Source organism: Chinchilla lanigera, unplaced genomic scaffold, assembly GCF_000276665.1.
Source record: "Chinchilla lanigera isolate Chin_1 unplaced genomic scaffold, ChiLan1.0 scaffold00006, whole genome shotgun sequence".
NCBI lineage: Eukaryota > Metazoa > Chordata > Mammalia > Rodentia > Chinchillidae > Chinchilla > Chinchilla lanigera.
The window spans coordinates 33,130,969-33,151,651 of record NW_004955407.1 but is presented as its reverse complement, the minus strand read 5'-3'; the positions used below and the strand labels follow the sequence as shown (position 1 = coordinate 33,151,651).

Here is a 20,683-nt window from a genome sequence, read left to right as displayed (position 1 = left end):
ATACCATTTATGAAGTTGGTGTAGTAGTATAAATTCAGCTTAAGTTGAAAGTTAGAATCAGGTGCATCAGCAGCAGACACAAAGTTCTTATTTCTCTACACAGACCCAAATCCAAAACACGTGTCTCCCACATGGCTTTTTCTGACCACAGTCAGGTTAAAGAAACAGCAAAAATGTTAGCTACTAAACTAGTCTTCACTTACATTTTTGCCATACATATTATGTCTAATATGACATAAGTCCAACATAAAGGCTGCCTTACCAGGTAATTTCTTTTCTAATTGTTGCTGTTCATCCTCTAAAGCTGGTTCTTCTGGTAACCTCTGATCTACAGATGCTGAGCTTATGACAGATATCCCACTGCCAGATCGGACTCTTCTGTAATGGTAGAAAAAAGAAACAGATCTACATAAAGCTGTGCAGATAGAACTGGACATCCTATAAAAAATAATACTTAGATTGTACTGTATCATGGAGGAAATTTTGTTTATAGCAAGGAAAAGATAAGGATTTGGTCTTTTCTACTTGCAAATAGTTTTTTTTAATTCGATATTTGAACGTCACCAGCTTCTGAGTACCAACCCTGTTCAAAGTGTTGGGGCGGAGAGTGTAACTCAGTAGTCTGGGACAGATGCCCAGAGCGCATGACGAAAAAAATCCAAAAAGCTCCTCCAAAAGCGAGCTGTCACCCACATTAGCATAATCCCAAAGGACAGAACTGGCTGTTAATCGTAAAGCGGTGAGAATACTGCACAGGGAAGCAAGTACTCAGTAATGCTACTGTCATCATCTCATCCCCCTGAGAAGGTCAAACCTTGTGCAAATGGGAACAGGTCTTTCCCTTTACGACTCTACTGCATCACTTGTTAAGACACACGAGACTCTACAATTCTAAAACAATTCACTTAGGTTACTGATTATATCACTTGTAAATGGTCATCTTTACTCTTTAAAGTTTTTTTTCTGGACAGGGTCGCGCTAAGTTGACCAGGCTGGCTTCAAACTTGTGATCCTCCTGACTCAGTCTCCCTACTGCTGAAATTACAGGTGTGTGCCACTACACACAGCAGCTCTGCTCTTTGAACAATCTCCCTATTCTTATGCTTTTTTTTTAAAACCAGCTTCCAATGACAAATCTCTCTCCTACTGATCTTTGCAGCTGTGGGTTTTCATCGGTGAACTTCCTCAGCCACTTGTTACACTGGTAGTCTTCCTCACCTTACCTCTCAATCGGGTACATACTATATGCTAATAATGATGGCTTTTTTTTCTCTTCACTTTAGGAGATTTTGCTCCAGTCTTTCATGAAGTTTGAGGACTCAGAACAGAAATTTTATCTATATTTCTCTCTTTATTCTCTATGCTTGTACGAGCTCATATTCATCTGCAATGATCAAGAGAAGGTGCATGCATGTACACATAATAGCGGGGGTGACAGTCATGGCTGACTTCTTGCTAGATCCCAGGGGCTCTCCTGACATCTCTACTGAGCCTGACTTCCAGACCAGGATAATTTTATTTAATCATCTTCCTGATTTATAATTTCTATACTCCAGCATTTTTGTTGCCTCTTGAATATGCATAGTTCACAAGTGTGATCGCCTCGCTTTACTTCCTACGGACAGGCTCATTCAGTTTCTCCTCCATTCAAACCATCTGTTCCTAAAATTTCTAGTGAGCTTTAATTACACTGGTTGATACAAAACTTAGCACTCTTTTGATATTTTACTTGATTGCTTTTATTATATGGAATGCGTAAGTACAGAATGGGCGTGGGCATCAGAGAGAACTTGGATAAGTAGATTCTCCTGAATTCATGGATACTTCACGCACATGCCAGGAATGGAAATCAGCAGGAGATACAGTCAACAAAGTCATCTGAGATTCACAACCCAACACACAGTTTCTTACAGGAGCCAAACACTCCTTACCTAAAGGAGGGTGGAATGTATTCTGGAGGCAGGACAGGTGGCAGTGGCTGGCCAGACATTGCAACATCGATTAGGTGCATAGCCAGGATAAATTCTTCTGCTGTGAGTTTTCCATCTTGATCAATGTCAGAAAGATTCCTAATTCAACAAAAAGTTCATTGGAATCCAACTTCATGAAAATAAATGCTTCTGATTATTATCCGATGATTTAAAAGTTGTTTTCTTATTCTGGTCCTAAGCCAAGCGAACCCCAGCTTATAAAAATAGTACTATTTCATACTGTTGCGGGGATAAAATAAGATTACTCCATATCTTTGGGATGGTATTCAGCATTCAACAAACGCTAAGTATAGTTGTGATGACCTGCTTCTCAATCATTGCAAGCAGGTTTAAAATACATCACACCCACATCCCATGTATCTCTAACTGCTATACTTTAGACCAGAGATCAACAAAGTACCAATAAAGAGTTAAGTATACACAATCTCTGTCATACTGGTTTCTGCCTTTGCAGCAGGAATGTGGCCACAGACAACACTCAAATGAATGGACCTGGCTGTTTTTACAATAAAACCTCACTTATAAAAACATGTGCCAGCCAGATTTAGCTAAGTGGGCAGCTAGCCACCCCTAACGTAGGCACATAAGTGTGGATCTTTATGGCTTCCTATTCCACAGACTCAATCTCTTATCATTCTTGATAACAAATTTGCCCGAGGACCTAATTATAGTAAACAGATTTTCCTAGCAAGGTCAAGAATGTGATTTCATTTAACAACTTCTAGACACCCAAAGAAAATGCAAGACAACACATCTGTTCACTAGAATGCCAACAGGACAAATTCCACATTAGGAAAATAGTTTTCCCAATGAAGAAAACCGAGAAAACTTGTTCTTTAATTTTGAAATTTCTTCAGATGCTTTGTTTTGTTCTGTTCTGTCTTGTTTTAAGACAAGGTGTCACTCTCTAGTCTAGGCTGGCCCTGAACTCGCTATATAGCCCAGGCTGGATCTTAAACTCATGATCCTCTTGCTTCACTACAATCCCAGCACTCAGAAGGCTGAGGCAGACGGGTCATTGCCAGTTTAAGGCCAGAGGGCCAGGGATTTAGCTCAGTGGCCCAGTGGATGCCTGGCAAGCATGAGGTCCAAAGTTCAATTCCCAGTTCCCCCCTCCAAAAAAGTTTGAGGCCAGCCTAAAGTACATATCAAGATCCTGTATAAAAAAAAAAACAAAAAAACAAAAAAACAAAAAACGCATAATTTCCACACAGTAACATTCACTTTTTTTAAGAGTATAATTCTTGAGTTCTGACAAACACATCAGTTGGGGAACTATCGCTGCGATATGTAAACAGAGCCAGCGCTACCCCAAATGCCCCAATCTCCTTATTGTCAGCTCTGTCTTCCCCACTCTTCGGCCCTGGCTCACCTGGTGTCTTTTCTGTCCCTCTAGGCCTGCCTTCCCAGACACCCCACACCCTTTTAAAGCAGCACAGGAGCCACAGGGGGAAAACGCTGCAAGCTCACCCTTATTCCCCTTTCCTTTTTGCACCTCACCACTGGCCACTCCTGGCAGCAGATTCGAAGTTGACATCCCCCAGCTGACTACATTATGACTATAAATATTTAATTACAATGTACTTTGTGTGTAAAGAGAGAAAATAACATTCTCATCGACACCTTAAATGTCTTTTTCAGGAGACAAGTTATAAATGAGAAACTTAAAATAAGCACTTCAAGGGGCTAGGGATTTAGCTCAGCGGCAAAAAGCGCCTGCCTGGCAAGCGCAAGGTCGTGAGTTCGGTTCCCGGTACCGCAGAAAAACCAAAAAAAAAGCACTTCAATATATTCAGGTACCATGAGAACTCAACAAACTATTAATCAATCTCCATAAATGTCATATCTGAAGTTTATATTTTAGAGGCCCCTAGAATACTGGAGTATATCCAGACTGCAAGAGCCTTGGGTATATCATAAACAGAAGAATTTAAACACTGTTAACTTGTAAGAATGACTGTTAAAAATTTTAGATGGACTACTGGCACTACAGTTGTGTTACTAAAAATTCCCATGTCTTTTAAAAACAGCAGGTGAAATCTGTATGGATGAAATGATATAACTGAGACTTGGCTTAAAATAATTGGGAAGGAGGAGAACCAAGACCAGCCTGGGCTGAGAACTGTGAAGCTATGTTATAAGCTCCTGAGAATTCATTTTATTCATCTGCAGCTTTGGAATTTTTCCTAATTAATAGGGCAGAAGAAGGTAAGAACAACAAGCATCACAATTCACTGAAAAGTAAGCATGCTCCAAATACTCCAAAAATAATCTCAATCCAAAAATCCATGCGGGCATACCAATCTAATAGAAGTTTTACTTTATACAAACCAAGGAATTTGTCATTTCTTACCATATTGAAGCCAGCTGAGCCTGTGGTAAGCTTGACTGCATAAGAATAGTTCTTGCTTGGGGACCTAGACAGAAATCAGGGAAGACACATACAGATGAGCCAGCAAATACTCCCCATCCAGGAAGACCAGGCTGCTGCACACATGCAGCTTGCACTCTCATGCAGTCACCATGTTCTGTACAGCACTTGCCATCACCACAAGGTCTTTCTAAAATGGAAATAAAGCTCCAACCAAAGTGAAAAAACACAAAGCACAGCATCTGACACATACTCAGTAAAATTTTCTTTTCTCTTTTCTTTGCTTTTTTAAGTGTTGGGGTTTGAACCCAGCGCTTCAAGAAGGCTAGGCAAGTGCTGTGTCATATCTCTGAACCCCTTTTATTCTTTTATATTTACTTTGAGACAATACCTTGTGAAATTGCCCAGGCTGATAAAGGAGAAACCTGAGACATTTCTATGTAAATGGATGCACCTTGAGACCATACTCTCTTCAGTTAAGTAAATCAGACACATGTGTTCACATATCACATGGTTTCTCTGGTGTGAGAAACCACAAATGTAAATAAGGACCAAAATATATAATAGATATTATGAAATAGGAAGAAAACGTTCCAATGGGAAGGGGAGCTAGGGAGGGATGAGGGGGAAAGGAAGGAAGGGAAAAGGAAAACAATAGAAGGAAGAAATGGAAACAAAGGGCGGGGAGAGGGATGGGGAGAAAAGGAGAATCAAATTATATCATGTACAGGTACAAATTCCCTATGATGAATGTGATCATTATCACAACATCTAAAAATGTACCAATAAAATTAATTTTAAAAAAATAAAATTAATTTTAAAAAATAAAATAAATTGTGCAGGCTGGCCTGGAACTTATAATCCTACCTCTGTCTCCCCAGTAGCTGGAACTATAGGTATGTGTCACCATGCCTAGCACTCAATTTTTGTTCAGTGATTAGAGTTTCGGATTATACCCCAGTCTTTGTCCAGATAACCACCTCTACATGTCCTGGACTTTTATTTACAAAGCAGAGAGTTAATCTCTATAAAGTGAACACTGTCTGCTTTTCCACCATGTCTACCATCAGACACATTCAGGGAAGACACAGAGACTCTCAGACTGAGAAAGCACCTTAGAGGGATCTCTTGTAACCATTTCACTGGACAAACTTAAAAAAAAAAAAAGAATTATTCAAGGCTGCACAAATAGCTAATACCAAAGCCAGAACTAGAACACATTTTCTAAGGACAAAAACAAAAACAAAACCTGGAATTTCAACTCTTTCAAAACCAGCTCTCCTTTCTTAAAATAACTACGAGTATCTTCATTTCTAGCTTGCAACTAGCTTTAGATACCACACAAAATCTAGACAGGAGTTCTGAGTGTTCGAATAAAAAAATGTATGTGCCTCGTTTTCAGCACTGCCTCTCAAGGTGACCCACAGGCCAAGGAAGAGAAAGGAACGCTGCAGCAATTATCCTGGGAAGAGAGACCGTCTCCTTACATACTTGGACCTGACCTTTTTCCTTTTGGAGCTCTTCCCCTAACAAATCTATGATACATTGTGTAAGGAGCCACAACACCGACCTGCACAGTGTTAGCACAGAAAGTGTCTGATAAACGTAGTTAAAATTTATTACTAATGACAGTGTTTTAACTTTTGCTTTTATATAAAATATTTAAGTAAAGCACACACATATATACACTCATGTGGTGTAATCAAAATAGATGGTGAATATTGAAATTTTTAAAAAACTTATTACAGTAAAAGACACACTGCCATTGATCCCTTTCAAGTGACACTGCTACTCGTTCCCTCTCTTTGAACACATTTATCCCATCATACCTGCCACTTTCTGAAGCAGTTCTGAAGTCCTCTTTCCTGGAGTTTCTTTATGAGATATGATCATAAATGCAGTGAATGCTGATGCTGAGGGCCATCCAGCAGAAAGACAAGCTTGTAAAAACACAATGGTCTCAAACTACGCAATTCCTGGCTCTTCCTTGAAGTCAAAATGACCGTGAAGGGTAAACCTTCTGAACAATCTGGGACAGAAAGGCAGCCACAACACTGCACCTACAGACACTCATGAGAGAGGGCTCAGAGCTGCTCCGGAAAGTGGGAAGAACGGTGGAGTGGGGGTAGAAAGCATTAAGATGTGGTCATGTGCAGGTGCCAGCGCCTCACAATGAATGTGCTCACGATGCACTACAAATGTGCGCTCACAGAAATAAAATGAAAAAGATGGCAAGAATGATGGGGCAAGAGTCTCAAAGCAAGGAGGAGCGTTTTGATGGGGGTTAATGGCAATGTGCTTTTTACTGTAATAAATATTTTGATCACACCTTGTATAGATACATGTGCACATGTACAAGCTTAGAATTAACTTTCCGAAGTGAAAATGCTCAAACAGTGCCCAGTTCACAAAACAATACAACAGCACCTGGGAGTCTCTCTTTGCCCCCTTTCTGAAATCACCTCCGGCCAACCAGAGCCAGACTTCTAACCACGAAGTATGTCCTCTGTGTTCTGGCTTATTTTCCTCAAGAAACTGCTGTACGCAGTTGAAGAACACGGATCTCCCTGCTACACAGTGCACCACGGTGTGACTGCATCACAATTTATTTTCCAGTCTACTTTCATGGGCACTCAGGTGTTTTCAGTTTTGGCCTCCTGTGAACAACGACCACTCTGTCTTGGTGAAAGCAGAAATAGATTTCTGTGGTGTGTGCACACTCGGATCATCTAAAAAGAACAATCTTGGTTGGGAATGCAGCTTAGCGGTAGAGCACTTGCCTAGTACGTGCAAGACCCTAGGTTCAATCCCCAGCACTGCAAATAAATAAATAAAATATTTACTGAATTAATGCAAAGATTTTAAGTGTTCTTTGGTATGTTGGAATGAAGAAAGCTCACTGACCACTTTCTTCATTTTACTTAGAATAGGGGTTTGACAAACTATGGCCCATAAGCAATACTGGCACACCACCTGTTTTTCTAAGTAAATTTTTATTGAAACTTGTCAGACCCATTCATTTATGCATGAAAAAAGGCTTCTCTGCTAAAATGGCAAAGGCAGTTGTAACACAGAACACATGGCCTGTATGACTGATGTATTTGCTATCTTGCTTTTTAGAAAAAAAGTAATTCCTGCACTAGAAGACACTAAATGTTTCTCTCTCTCTAAGACAGGGGTCTTGCTATGTAGTTTAGGGATCCTCCTGCCTCAGCCTCCCGAGTGCTAGGATTATAGGCATGTGCCATGATGCCCAGCTCTAAATCTCTCTTGCAATTCTAATACTTGATCCTGTCACAACACAATGCTGTGAATATTAAAGTATATCAGCAACACCTAAGATAGCATCTTAGCATAAGAAAACAGCATAAAATTGAAACCTATGTATGTAACATGATACCAGTTTTAGAGTACTGGCTAATATGGAACCTGATGGCAATAAACAGAAATCTCACATTCACAAACTGGACTACGGACATCTATGGTTAGGGAAGGAAGCACGAATGGATGCGAAAGATAATTTATCCCAAATAATGACTAAAATTTTAGCTTTCATGATTAGTAATGAAAAATCAAATATTTCCATGATTTCTTCTTCTTCTTCTTTTTTTTTTGGTACTGGGAATCAAACTTAGGATCTTATGCTTACCAGGCAGGCCCTCCATGATTTCAAAATATAACAAGATAAAAAAATACCTCTTTGCAAAAAAGGGAAGGGATTAATAGGATCACAAGAGTTCTGTAGCACTTAAATGACCTTAATTAGAAGGACCCTCTCCATTTCATAAGGCTCTTGGTATTTTTATAAGCATGTAATAATATACACATCAAATTGTGAGGGAAAAAGGATGTGTGCTTAGTGAGGTATAGATCCGCTTAACCAGTCAGGTAATACAAGGGGTAAATAACAGCACTGCTAGGTTAGCTTCCATTCCCAAAGTGGACTGGCGCCTACGACAAGAGCAGAGGCGCTGTGACAGCAATGGCATTCTTAGGCTTACAATGTTTTTTACAGATAACAGTCAGGATCTGATGGCATCCAGAAGAAATATGTGAAAATGAAACACAATGGTAATCAGGAATCCTTTTAAGAACCACTGGTATGCCAAGCATGGTGATTCATGTCTACAATCCCAACACTTTTAGAAAGTGAATTTTTTTTTTTCAGTACCAGAGATGGAACCCAGAGCTTATACAACCTCTACCACTGATTATTGCTCCAGTCGTAGTCCCAGCACTTGGGAGGCTGAGGGCAGACAATCACTTAAGTACAGCAATTCTAGACCAATCTAGGCAACACAGCAAGATTCCATCTCAAAAACAAACAAAAACAGGAAAACAACGAGCAGTATATTAACCATGAGCATTTGCTACAGGCTTTAGCTTGGATAAGCAAGGCTGCAGGTTATGTGTAGCTCTTACAGGGCCAATAAGGAAAGTGTGTGTAAATAAAGCAAGTGCAAGTGACAGCATTAGAATAACCAGAATCCTCCTTTAATTGATAGTGAACAAATTATTTACAATGGTAAATAATTTTAACTGGTATTCATAACATTATGATGTCACAACATCTAGGTTGAGAAATAATGAACTAGATTAAGATATGTATTTTTAAAAGTGCTTTCTGTTCCTTTAAAACAAGAACCCACAAAAGATAAAACCAAGAAGAGATCAGAATATTATATTTTTTTTCTTAGGCCTCTTCATATGCTAAGACCTTTGCTCAACTCCCCCAACTCCCCCCGGCACTGGGGATTGAACCCAGTAAACACTGAGCTACATCCCCAGCCCTTATCTCACTTTTGAGACAGGACCTTGATGTACCGTTGAGACTGGCCTCAAACTCGCAATCCTGCTTATGTTAGCCTCTCGAGTAGCTGAGATTATAAGCATGTGCCACCAGCCCAGCATACTCAATTTTTGTGATATCTCTATTATCCTTAACTGAATGAACAACTGCTTTTGAGATTTCAACTTCATATAATTATCTTAACTGTGATCAACACAATAACCTATTTCATATAGCTCAACAAATCAGCTCTGCTTCCACAAAGAGTCTAGCAACAGTACACCCTGTGCATAGGATACTCATAAATACATAAAAGGAAAACAAATTTATTATAGTTAATGCTATTTAAAAACTTACTGTAAAAAAATTGAAATGTCTATATAAAAGTATGATTAGAAAATAAAATTTTCACCTTAAACTCTTGAGGAAACAAAGTAGTAGTAAGCATGCAGGTGAACAAGTCCAAAATCTGGGTTTTTTTCGGTATATATTTTTTCTTCCTATTTAGAGAGGGAGGACACTGGGGATTGAACCCAAAGCTTTCGCACTGAGCTACACCTCTACTCTTGATTCTTTTTATTTTTTTTTTAAAGATGGGCTCTTATTAAATTGCCAGAACTGGGCTTGAAATTTCAATCCTCCTTGCCCTGATTCGGTTCTCATCCAATTCAATTTATGAACAAAATCGTGAGAAGAATTAAGTTTGAGAACCAAAGTACCACTGTATTCTAAACCTTATTTTCTGTTTCAGATATTTAAAAGTTCTAAACATTCAAGGCCTGTGTCATTATTTTTGGGATACAGTTACTGTATTTCATACTGTATTTCACGCTGTATATCATAAAAGATATATCCTATCAAAGAGAATTACTAAATCAATGTCAAATCTGAATACTATTTTTATTAACTCAAGAAACCAACAACAATTCATTGAGGAAACTGTTTTCAGATTTGATGGCAATGTCCCGAGTGCGTTAGGAACACTAGTGTCAAGCACTGTGAAACAGGACTTATAAAACTATATTATTAAATATTCCTTTAGTCCCTGCATAGGCTAGACTGGTATCACACACAGAAATGACAGCTATCCCTTCAGCAGGAGTGTGTTGTACAGAGAATCTATGTGCATTTATTATTTGCACTTTTAGATAAATGTATTTGAGGTACTGCTGGGATCCTTTATGTGGCAAGGTTTCAAGGTTAGATCAGAACATTTCAAAGTCTCATCCAGCCCTTACATTTTCAATATTGACACATTTTTCATTTGGAAGTAAAAATTGCCATTGTAAATTATCACAAAAAACAGAAAGAAGAACCAGTACTATAAAATGTTTTGAATTATTTCTGGGCACGGTAGCACACACCTGTAATACCAGCACTCGGCAGGCTGAGGCAGGAGGATTGCCAAATGTCTGAGACCAGCCTGGAGCTATACAGTGAGTTCAAGGCCAGCCAGCCTTAAGTACATAGTGAGACCCCATCTCCAAACACCAAAAAAAGAGAGTTTTTGTGGTGTACATTAGTTACTGCACCCCAGGAAAATCAATTCATTCTCTTTTCCTTTCATATTTTAGGAAGGTCTGTTACAGTCTCTTCCTTTCATAGTCAGTGCTTATAACAGATTGTCTATTTTCCTTTATTAAATATGTCTTTCTTTATAACATTCAAATTGGTTAGTTTCAAGTATATCCCTTCATAAGAAAGGTTTCAGATGGTATCCTGAAATTCTTCTCTACCCTTCAATGTGAATAACAGGGTCACTGCTTTTAAAGATCCTCTGAGATAACAGAACTTCACTCTGGCCTTTGGCTCCAGCGAGGCGGCAGCAGCCTGTTTCTGAGCCGGTTACCTTCCACCTCCCACACAGCGCCCGCTCTGACCCGGCCTGCGGGCAGCAGCAGGGCGCTCCACAGCTGCACTTCCAACTAAACTCAGTTTGGCTCACAGAATCGTCTCCCAGCCAGTGTCCTGACTTGCTTATCAGTACTCTCACTGTGCAGGAGGAGCCCTGGTGTGGGGTCCCTTTAACCAGGAGCAATAGGGCAAAGGCCTCACGCACAGAAAAGTAAAGTTATCAGCAGTTGAGAACATAAGATAACAAAGACAATGAGAACCTTTACACATAAGCAGGGTATTTGGAGGCAATCTTTGACCCAATCATCTTGAAATAATCTGCATTTAGAACAAAGACATTTCACTAAATTAATTTTTTATTTGCAAATACCTGTTAGGTGTCCACTCATCGTTTTGTCATGACTATTGAATAACTGCCTATATTTCAGTCTTGAGGACTGAGGCACAGCCCATTCCGCAGCTGGAGGGACACTGGGGAAAAGAAGAGGGAGAGGAACATTACTAAGTGGAAGGAACAGTCTATCAAAGTCCTTTTAAAAAGAACTAAGAATCTGGGCATGGTGGTGCATGCCTGTAATCCCAGCACTCAGGAGGCTGAGGCAGGAGAATGCTGCAAGTCTGAGGCTATCCTAGGTTACATTGTGCACCAGGAGTTCAAGGCCAGCCTCAACTATATAGGGAGACGCTCAAAAAAAAGAACTTCTCTGCACATCTAACTTTAACAATGTTTCCCTTTTCTCCCCCAGTGTTGGGGGTTGAACTGGTGTGTGCTAGCAAACCCTTCACCACTGAGCAAGAGCCCTAGCTCTTCTAATTTTTAAAGTTATACACATTTCTCTTGAAATAAATAAGGTCATTATTTTCCTCAAACTGGGCAAACATACAGACCAAAGTGACTGTTGCATGTTACATATATAAGTTAATGACACAGTTTCTGATAAAATATTGAAAATTTCCCCAGCATTGAAGCAATATAATAATAACCACATCATTCTAAACATCTGGAATACTTGGGTTGAAAAGCAATGCTGAAAAACTAGACATGGTGGCTCACATCTGTAATCTCAGCACTTGGTAGGCTGAGGCAAAAGGATCAAGAGTTTAAGCCCAGCAGAGACTATATAGCAAGACTCTACCTCAAAAACAACAGAATTTGGGGGCTCTGAGTTTTCTCAGTTCTTTATATGTTCTAGACATAAGCCCTTTGCCTGAGGGACAGTTTGCTAAAATGTTTTCCCACTCTGTGGGTTGTCTTTTCACTCTATTCGTGATTTCTTTTGAAGTACAGAGCTTTTTAATAGGATGAGATCCCAGTTATTAAGTCTTTGAAGTATTTCCATGCAGTTTGGGTTTTGTTCAGGAAGGTTGTCCCTAGCCCTCTGTCTTCAAGATTTCAACCTACTTTCGCTTCCAATAGATTTAGTTTTTCTGCTTTAATATTTAAATCTTTGATTCATTTTGACTTTACTTTAGTGCATGGTGATAGACACGGGTCTAGTTTTAGCCTTCAGCATGTAGAGAACCAGTATTTCCAGCACCATTTATTAAAGAGGCTATCTTTTTTCCAGTGAACATGTTTGGCCCTTTTGTCAAATATAAGGTGACTGAGTGTGTTTGTAGTTGTGTCAGCATCTTCTAATCTGTTCCAATGGTCCTCAGGTCTACTTTTTTGCAGTACCATGTTGATTTAAGGGCATCTGAGATGAATACACACTTCTCACATGAAGATATACAAATAGCAAATAAATACATGAAAAAATGTTCAACATCATTGGTCATTCGAGACATGCAAATTAAAACAATACTGAGATTTCTTCTCACCCCAGTAAGAATGGCTGTCATCAAGAAATCAACCAACAACAAATATTGGAGGGGCTGTGGAGAAAAAGGAACACTTCTCCACTGCTGGTGGCAATGTAGACTGGTGTAACTATTGTGGAAATCAGTCTGGAGATTCCTCAAAAAATTAGGATTAGAGGTCCCATTCAACCCAGCTATTCCCCTCCTGGGTATTTTTCCATAATACATGTCTCACATGTAAAAGCAAAATTTTAACCATGCAATGAACCTCTAAGTCATCATTTATAGGTGTTATCTATGTACTTATAGTATCTAATTCATAAAGCATAGGAAATAGTTTTCTAGCACATGAAGAATACCTATATAAAAAATCTTTTTCTATTTTTATTAATTTCTTAATAAAAAACACTTACCATAATCTACTACTGAAAACATCATACCACAGTGATATATGTGTACCCATGTTCACAGCAGCACAATTTGTCATAGGAAAATTTTGCAAACAACCCAAACGCCCATCAACTGAGGAGTGGATAAGAAAAATGTACTTTTATACAATGGAATATTACTCAGCTATAAAGATAAACTTGAGACTTTGTAAATGGATGCAACTAGAGACCATACTTATAAGCAAAATAAATCAGACCCACATGTAAACACTGTATTCAGACCCACTGTAAACACTCCTTAGTGTAAGAAAATGAAAGAGTAAATAAAAACTGAAAGGTACAACTGACATTGTGAAAGAGAAAGAAGCTGCTTAACAGCAAAGAACTGGGATGAAGGAAAAAAGAAAAAGAAAGAAGGGAAATTATATATATATATATACACACAAACACAGAGGATAGCTAAGATAAATGTACTACTAATTTCTACTAGTTTATTGAAAGGAACAGTTAATGTTTAACTGTTTGATCAATCTTGCATGCCTGGATCTGGTAATCTAAGCAACTACTTTGAAGGTAATAGTAAGCAACACAACAACCATTGTAGATTTCCTATCATGTTGTTTTGAAATTCTGTATGTTTTTTATACTTTTTGTGTTGTTTTGTTTTTGTCTTTGTTTTTATCACTTTGTTTTTGTTCTTTTCCTTTAAAATAAAAACCAAACAGAAAAGCAATGATGAAAAATAAATCCCTCTAATGGAATTATCTTTCCAAAATGGGCCCCATTTCTTAATGAAGTGAAATTATTTCATTCTGAAAAGTTTGAATTCCCATCAAGCAGAGAGTTTTCCAGAGAGAACAGAATTTGCTAGGGCCATGGCAAATCAGTGGAGCAGTCACAAACAGAGCCCCTGTACCGATTCAGCACGGCCCTCTCCTCGCCCAGGTGCCAGAATCCCAACCTAGCAAACCCTACTAGCAGTCAGTCTGGGTCAATAATCCCTGGTGACTTGCTCCTCACCTGCCACAGCCCACAGAGTGATACAGTTTATCAGGAGACCATCATCTAAATCAAGTCATTTAAACACAATGGTTGACCTGATGCAAAACACAGCATTCCACTTCCAGCACAGATTACAACTAAGGACCCAAAGCAATTTCCTTTCACTACAATAAAAATATCTGTCTCACATGTAAAAGCAAAATTTTAACCATGCAATGAACCTCTAAGTCATCATTTATAGGTGTTATCTATGTACTCATAGTATCTAATTCATAAAGCATAGGAAACAGTTTTCTAGCACATGAAGAATACCTATATAAAAAATCTTTTTCTATTTTTATTAATTTCTTAATAAAAAACACTTACCATAATCTATTCTGCTGAGAGTACCACTGCGACACCTCTCTCATTTTAACCAATATTTTGGTGATTCCAACTCCTGCCTACTCGTCAAGAAGCTAACTATCTTGGTTCTGCACCCCAGACACAGAGGGTGTTACACACAGAAGGTACCCCAGATTACACTTATCAGGTCACGGTTCTCTAGCAATTCCTAAAAATTTAAATAGACTAAAAATTCACTCATATGTTACCTCCCCACAAAAAAACCAACAACAACAAAAACATAAAGTCAGTCAAAACTGAAATGACATATAACACCAGTTCAATAAACCCAAAAGTTAGCTACTACATTGAGCAAAACTGACTGGCAATTTAAATTACTGAAAAAATTACTATGAAATTAAAAAAAAAAAAAACCCTATAGTAATCTTAATAGCATTAATATTTGCTAATAATGATATTCATTTTAATCTCAGAAATCATTTTACAGCAGATTTCAAACATTGTAAGTTAGGGAAACCATAAAACTTCAACACGATAGAGGAGAAAAAAATTTAAAAATTGGAACTTAGCATCAGATGATGAGTTCAGACCATCACTTGTGAGTAAGAAACATCATCTCTCTGCGCCTGTGCCCTCACTCACAGTCTTGAGCACAGGTGGCTGTGGGGTACAACGGCAGGAACGTGGCACCCATCAAGCAGGAAGTCAATGCATGTTCAAGCATAGTAAAAGTAAAATCTTAATTAAATGGAACAGAAATGCCTGTATACCATAACAACCTAAAAATCTTAGAGAAAATTTGCAGTTAAGAACACACACCTTAACATCAGAAAAACTGTCACTTATGAATTACATTATCACGAGAAGTAAATGTCTTTGAATTTGTTCTTCAACGAAAATAAGACAGGCGTGGCGGTGCACGCCTGTAATCCCAACACTGGGAAGGCTGAGGCAGGAGGATAGTTGCAAGTTTGAAACCAGCCTGGGCTACAAAGTGCAGCTCAAGGCCAGCCTGAACTACATAGTGAGTCCCTGTCTCAAAAAGACCAAAAAAAAAAAAAAGAAAATAATAGACTCATCTTACGGGGAAGAATGCGTTAGTGTGCACAAAGCTTTTGGCACAGGGCTTCTGACTATGAGTTCTCTAAACAACTTTTTAAGGTAATGTATTGCTGGATTATACTCAACATATTTTCTTTGCAGAAGAAAAATGATTCACTTAAGAAAGAATTTTATTGAAAACTGATACAAGAAAATCATCCTCATTTACATCCCATTTCATTCCAAAAGCTGTTAAGACTACTTACAGTCTGAATTTGCCACCTTAGTGTAACAATATGCAAGGAACAAATAAAAGGCAAAAGAAATAAAAATATGAAAGATAAATTTAAGTAATAAGGTCATATCTGTTTTCTGAAAACTGAGCCACATATTTGCTTAATATCAACTGCCCGTTAATCTGAATAATTCATTTTATAAAATTTGGTCTCCTGTAGGGTTTTACTAATAAGCCACACAGACTCCATGAGATTATGAGACAGAATTAAAATCAATTGTGCCTCCAATCAATATATAAAAAATGTATACATAAACTTCTAAATGATTAACACAAAATAGTTTATGTGCTTTCCCCCCACCGAGAATTCAATTTTAAAGCTACTCTTGAGTGTGTGTTTTGGGGGCTCAACTCAGGGCTTTATGCATATGAGGGAACCACTCTCTCTCTGAGCTACGCCCCCAGCAACGACAACTACCTTTTTGTTACCTTTTAAAAAACACACTAAGCCTTTAAGGAAATGGCATGTTCTTGATTTTGGTTATCTCCGCATTATCCAGATTTTGAAAAATTATTAGCATTCTACAAAATTAAGGCAAAAAATCCATTCTCAAGAGTCAATCAGATAATGATTTTTGGTTAACTTCTCACTCAAATCAAGCAAGCTTACCTGGCCACATCAAATGACTGCGCCTTCTGTAACTTCGTGTTTAACTGGGACCCTGGACCAGATCTACTGAAGGAAGAACTCTTTGGCAATGTGGCTGCTGTGAAAACAAACGTTGAATAATTTTAATTCCACAAATATCCGAAGTTTTCCCCTATTTAGAACATTTACATATACAGTCATAAAATCTGAGGCAGAAATGATTCCTCTTTTCTTTGCGTCCTGAACTCACTGTACCACCTCTTACTCTCTGCCCCTTTGCCAAAAACACTGATATTTACTTATACTGTGAATCACGTAAGAAGCAGTGTGGATAATACGATAATATGTAAAATTTTACTCTTCACTAAGCACTTAGCATCACATTTTTATAAGATCTACTGCAGCAGTTAAAGAACTAACAGCTTAAATATAAAAACATGTTCTTAACTGCACTGAAGGAGCTGAAGCATTAGTCCAGATGTAAGAGCCAGAAAGGCACAGGCTGCCAAGCGCTGGCCAGGTAACTTGCGGTGCGAGCGAGCGGCAGCTTTTGTGACTCTCACTGGACTGATTAACTCTCCGTCAGGCAAAAGCACCCCCTGCCTCAGCCACGCTGCCCTCACCCTTGCCTGCTGTTTTCCAACATCCCTCAACAGCCACACGAGAAAACGAGACTCAGGGCGTGAGGGTTGCCTGATGCTACAGAAAAACAACAGCACGCGCGTTTCCATTTGCTACCACATCTGAGGCGACAGTCACACGTGAGTGATGGATTACATGTGACAGGGAAACAAAGGGCTTCATTACGTCTCGGGCTATCACTGAGAGATATAACCCGACAGTCCTAATAAATCCGAGGCACCTCAGGCACAAAAATGACGTTTTAAACATAATGGTAAAACCAAAGACATATCCAAACTGGTTTTTTTGTGAAAAAATACAAAATACAAACTTGCCATATTGATATGAATTCAATAAGATTTGCTAGACTAATGCTGTCTACATTGACACTATATGCTTTAACTAAAGGAAGACTTTGAATAAAGTCTCAAAATGAAATTAATTAAACTATGAACCTTTAAATCCATTCCTTCAATTAAGCGAGCATATAATACTATAGGCTTAATATATTTTAAGCCATTTAATTGAATTCCTTTCCCATTCTGCCTCGTTCACTCTACCTCCTCAAAAACACATGCACCGTTCATTTTTCCCCAGCATATAATTCTATTTATGGGGGACTGGCTCACTTATTACCATTCATAGCAGCTAAAGAAAAGTAGTAACTGATACATACAAATACAGAAATGTTCTTGTTTTGGGGTTTTTTTTTTTTTGTCTTTTTGAGACAGGGTCTCACTATGCAGTTCAGGCTGACATCGAGCTCACTTTATAGCCCAGGCTGATCTCCAACTCACAAGGATCCTCCTGCCTCAGCCTCCCGAGAGCTGGGATTACAGGCATGCGCCACTACGCCAGCTCAGAAATGTTCAAACACTGTTTAACTTCAGTTGCTCTTATCAAGGCCTTGAAAGGAAATTAGGCTCTTCATTTTTCCTGCTCAGTTCACCTTTGCCCACAAAGGTACTCAGAGATCTCTTGATCCTGGCATAGGGCATTTAGCATGAGAAATTAAATGGAGAAAAAAAGAGACATTTTCCTTTGGAGCAAAATATCACTTAAATGTAACTTGGAAGTGACAAAAGATTTAACAAAAGTGAGCAGCACAATATACGTTCTTCTGGTTCCAGCAAGACACATACCAGGATGAGCAAAGGCGGGCAGAGGCTGGATGACAGGGGGGGCCCCATTAGCCAAGGGAGGCACTGCTGTTGGAGGAACAGAAGATACTAAGGGTGGAGACATTCCAACAACTGGGATGGATCCCATTGGCACTGGAGCAACAGCTGTAAGCGGTGGCATGCTGGCGATACCACTTATACCTATGAAGAGAAACAGTATAATAAAATTCATATCCAATCACATTTCAAACAATTGGGGAAAAGTAACCCAGTACTGTTTGAGGAAGAAAACCAAAAATTTCCAGCCATAATAGATGGCCAAATAAAATATGGTTTCAGAGCTGGGCGTTGCTCAATGGTAGTGCGCACCTAGCATATATGAAGCCTTGAGTTCAATTTTTACTTGTGCTACTACGGCTGCCTCAATGTCTTAAATATATCAAAACATGTATTTTTCATGGTCATTCTGACTTTGGGGTAGAGCCAGAAGTCACACAGCACTACATGTGGTAAGTAAGACATATGAGGACACACTGACCCATTTTTGCAAGCCTGCCTTTCCACTGGATGACACTTGGCAGAGCATTCACTGTATTTTTTTACTGCACCTTGTAAAGAAAAGAGGACTTCCAGAACCCTTCAGAGAGTGGCAGGAATGATGGGGTGTGTTCAAAGCAACAGATTAATGACAATGCGCCTTTTACTATACATATATTTTTAAATTTAAACATTTACCATGTATTTCAATCACCTCTAGTAGATATATGGTACCAGATGAATCATTTCGAAGAATATAAAAATTTTGTCCAGTATGACATCAGAAGAATTCAAGACCCAAATTCAAGAAAGATCAATGCAGACAAAGACTAGTAAGACTAACAACTGCAGCAGACTTAACGCTGTCAAATACAAGTAAATCCCTAGGCCCAACATCATATTTACAAACAAAACAAAACATCCTAACCGACTGCCACAGGAAGATGCTAGGTAATCAATCTACTGTTTTGAAAGCCAAGAAAGGAAGAAAAAAACCCATTTGATCTGCCTTTCCTATATGCAGTGTACCTCAAGGTAACCAAATATTTGATATGGGGAGGGGAATAGCTTTTTTCAAATACATTCTAATCAATAAAAGAAGAAAACCAGAACAAAGTGAATGTTCCCTTCCTTATGAATTTCCGTCTCCACTTTAATGTCTTCTTTTTGCAGGGCCCTTTCTCGTACCCCCTGTACATGCACACAGCTGGAGGGCGGTCAGGGTTTGCAGCTGGTTTGGGTCCACCCAGTCTCAGCTGTGCCTGTGCACAACCTCAACCAAGATCACACTTGCCCTTGCCGTGCCGACAACAGTGCACCTGCCGCGCAGACCATCGCCGCCCCCGACAAAGGTGCTGGGCATAAGCACCACTCTCACCTCCCAATCAAAGGACCAAGAGCAAGGTTGCTGGAACCCACATCCTGCCCCACGCTGGCAGAATTTCCAGGTTAACCAAACTGTGAGGCTGGGGAAAAGAACATGTCCAGGAAAAAACCCCAGATGCCTACTGTCCCCACAGAATCTTATCAATCCTTAAAACACAAAAGATTCTCACAGTTAGATACCTTTGTTTAATCTGTAGGGCACTGAAACAGTTGTTTTGCCAACACTGTCCATTCTTATAATTGCCACTGGCAGACAGGTTTACTGATCTCATTCTGTTGTGATTGCAAATCCTACATTTGAAAAATCTGTTAAGTTTTTTAATCTGGAGACTGTGCTGTGTCCTTTTTCTTCAAAATTTATCTGTTGAAACCCAGTACAGACTTTACTGATTATATTCTCCTGGTACATTTCACTCTGTAGCCCAGGCTGACTTTGAATTTGCAGTGATCCTCCTGCCTCAGCCTCCTGAGTGCTGGGATTACAGGCATGCACCAAATATTTCTTTTCTTTATAATATATCTTCTTTTGTTTTTCTAGGTTGATATTCTCAGTCACGTGAGATTCTTTTTCAAATACAGTTCCCAATCCTTTATTTCAAGAAAGTAGTCTTCAATTCCCTTTACCACTTGTTATTACCTGATTTTTTTCTTCTTCAAGAACTCTTTTGCTTTCACTATTTGTGTTTCTCGTCTCCTTCATATCTCTTTGTTTCCTTATAATTTAAAATGACTCCCCATTTTTAATGTTTTATTCAGATAATATCCCCTAGGCTGCTCCTAGTTTAACCTTCTTTTCTAAAATGCATTTTTCTTCTATTTTTCTTTCTTTCCTGAGTTCTGTGTCTTACTTCTGAGATTTTAAAATTATGACTTATGTTGGCCTTTTAAGTCTCGTACCATTCTCAGAGAATCTATTAGCTTGTTTGGAAATAGTGGTTACTGGCATGCTTTCACTGTCCAAGGGATGTAATTTGGCTCTATTTTCTTTTCTCTAATAATAACCTTGTGTGGGATCTGACCCTGCTGGATACTTTCTACTGCTTGTTTTTATCT

The 20,683-nt window shown here is 38.9% G+C and overlaps 1 protein-coding gene across 8 annotated transcripts in view; it reads right to left on the bottom strand.

The window, feature by feature from the left end:
• The window catches only part of Itsn1 (intersectin 1 (SH3 domain protein)), a 219,678-nt gene that overhangs the window by 124,030 nt on the left and 74,965 nt on the right, over positions 1-20,683 (bottom strand). For all 8 annotated transcript variants that reach the window (XM_013504347.1, XM_013504352.1, XM_013504344.1 and 5 more), the window contains 6 exons: positions 18,230-18,409; positions 16,488-16,584; positions 11,376-11,476; positions 4,345-4,408; positions 1,932-2,069; positions 263-378 (listed from right to left, as the gene is read on the bottom strand). In XM_013504347.1, coding sequence (XP_013359801.1) covers positions 263-378; positions 1,932-2,069; positions 4,345-4,408; positions 11,376-11,476; positions 16,488-16,584; positions 18,230-18,409 — 696 coding nt within the window. The remainder of the gene's footprint in view (positions 1-262; positions 379-1,931; positions 2,070-4,344; positions 4,409-11,375; positions 11,477-16,487; positions 16,585-18,229; positions 18,410-20,683) is intronic.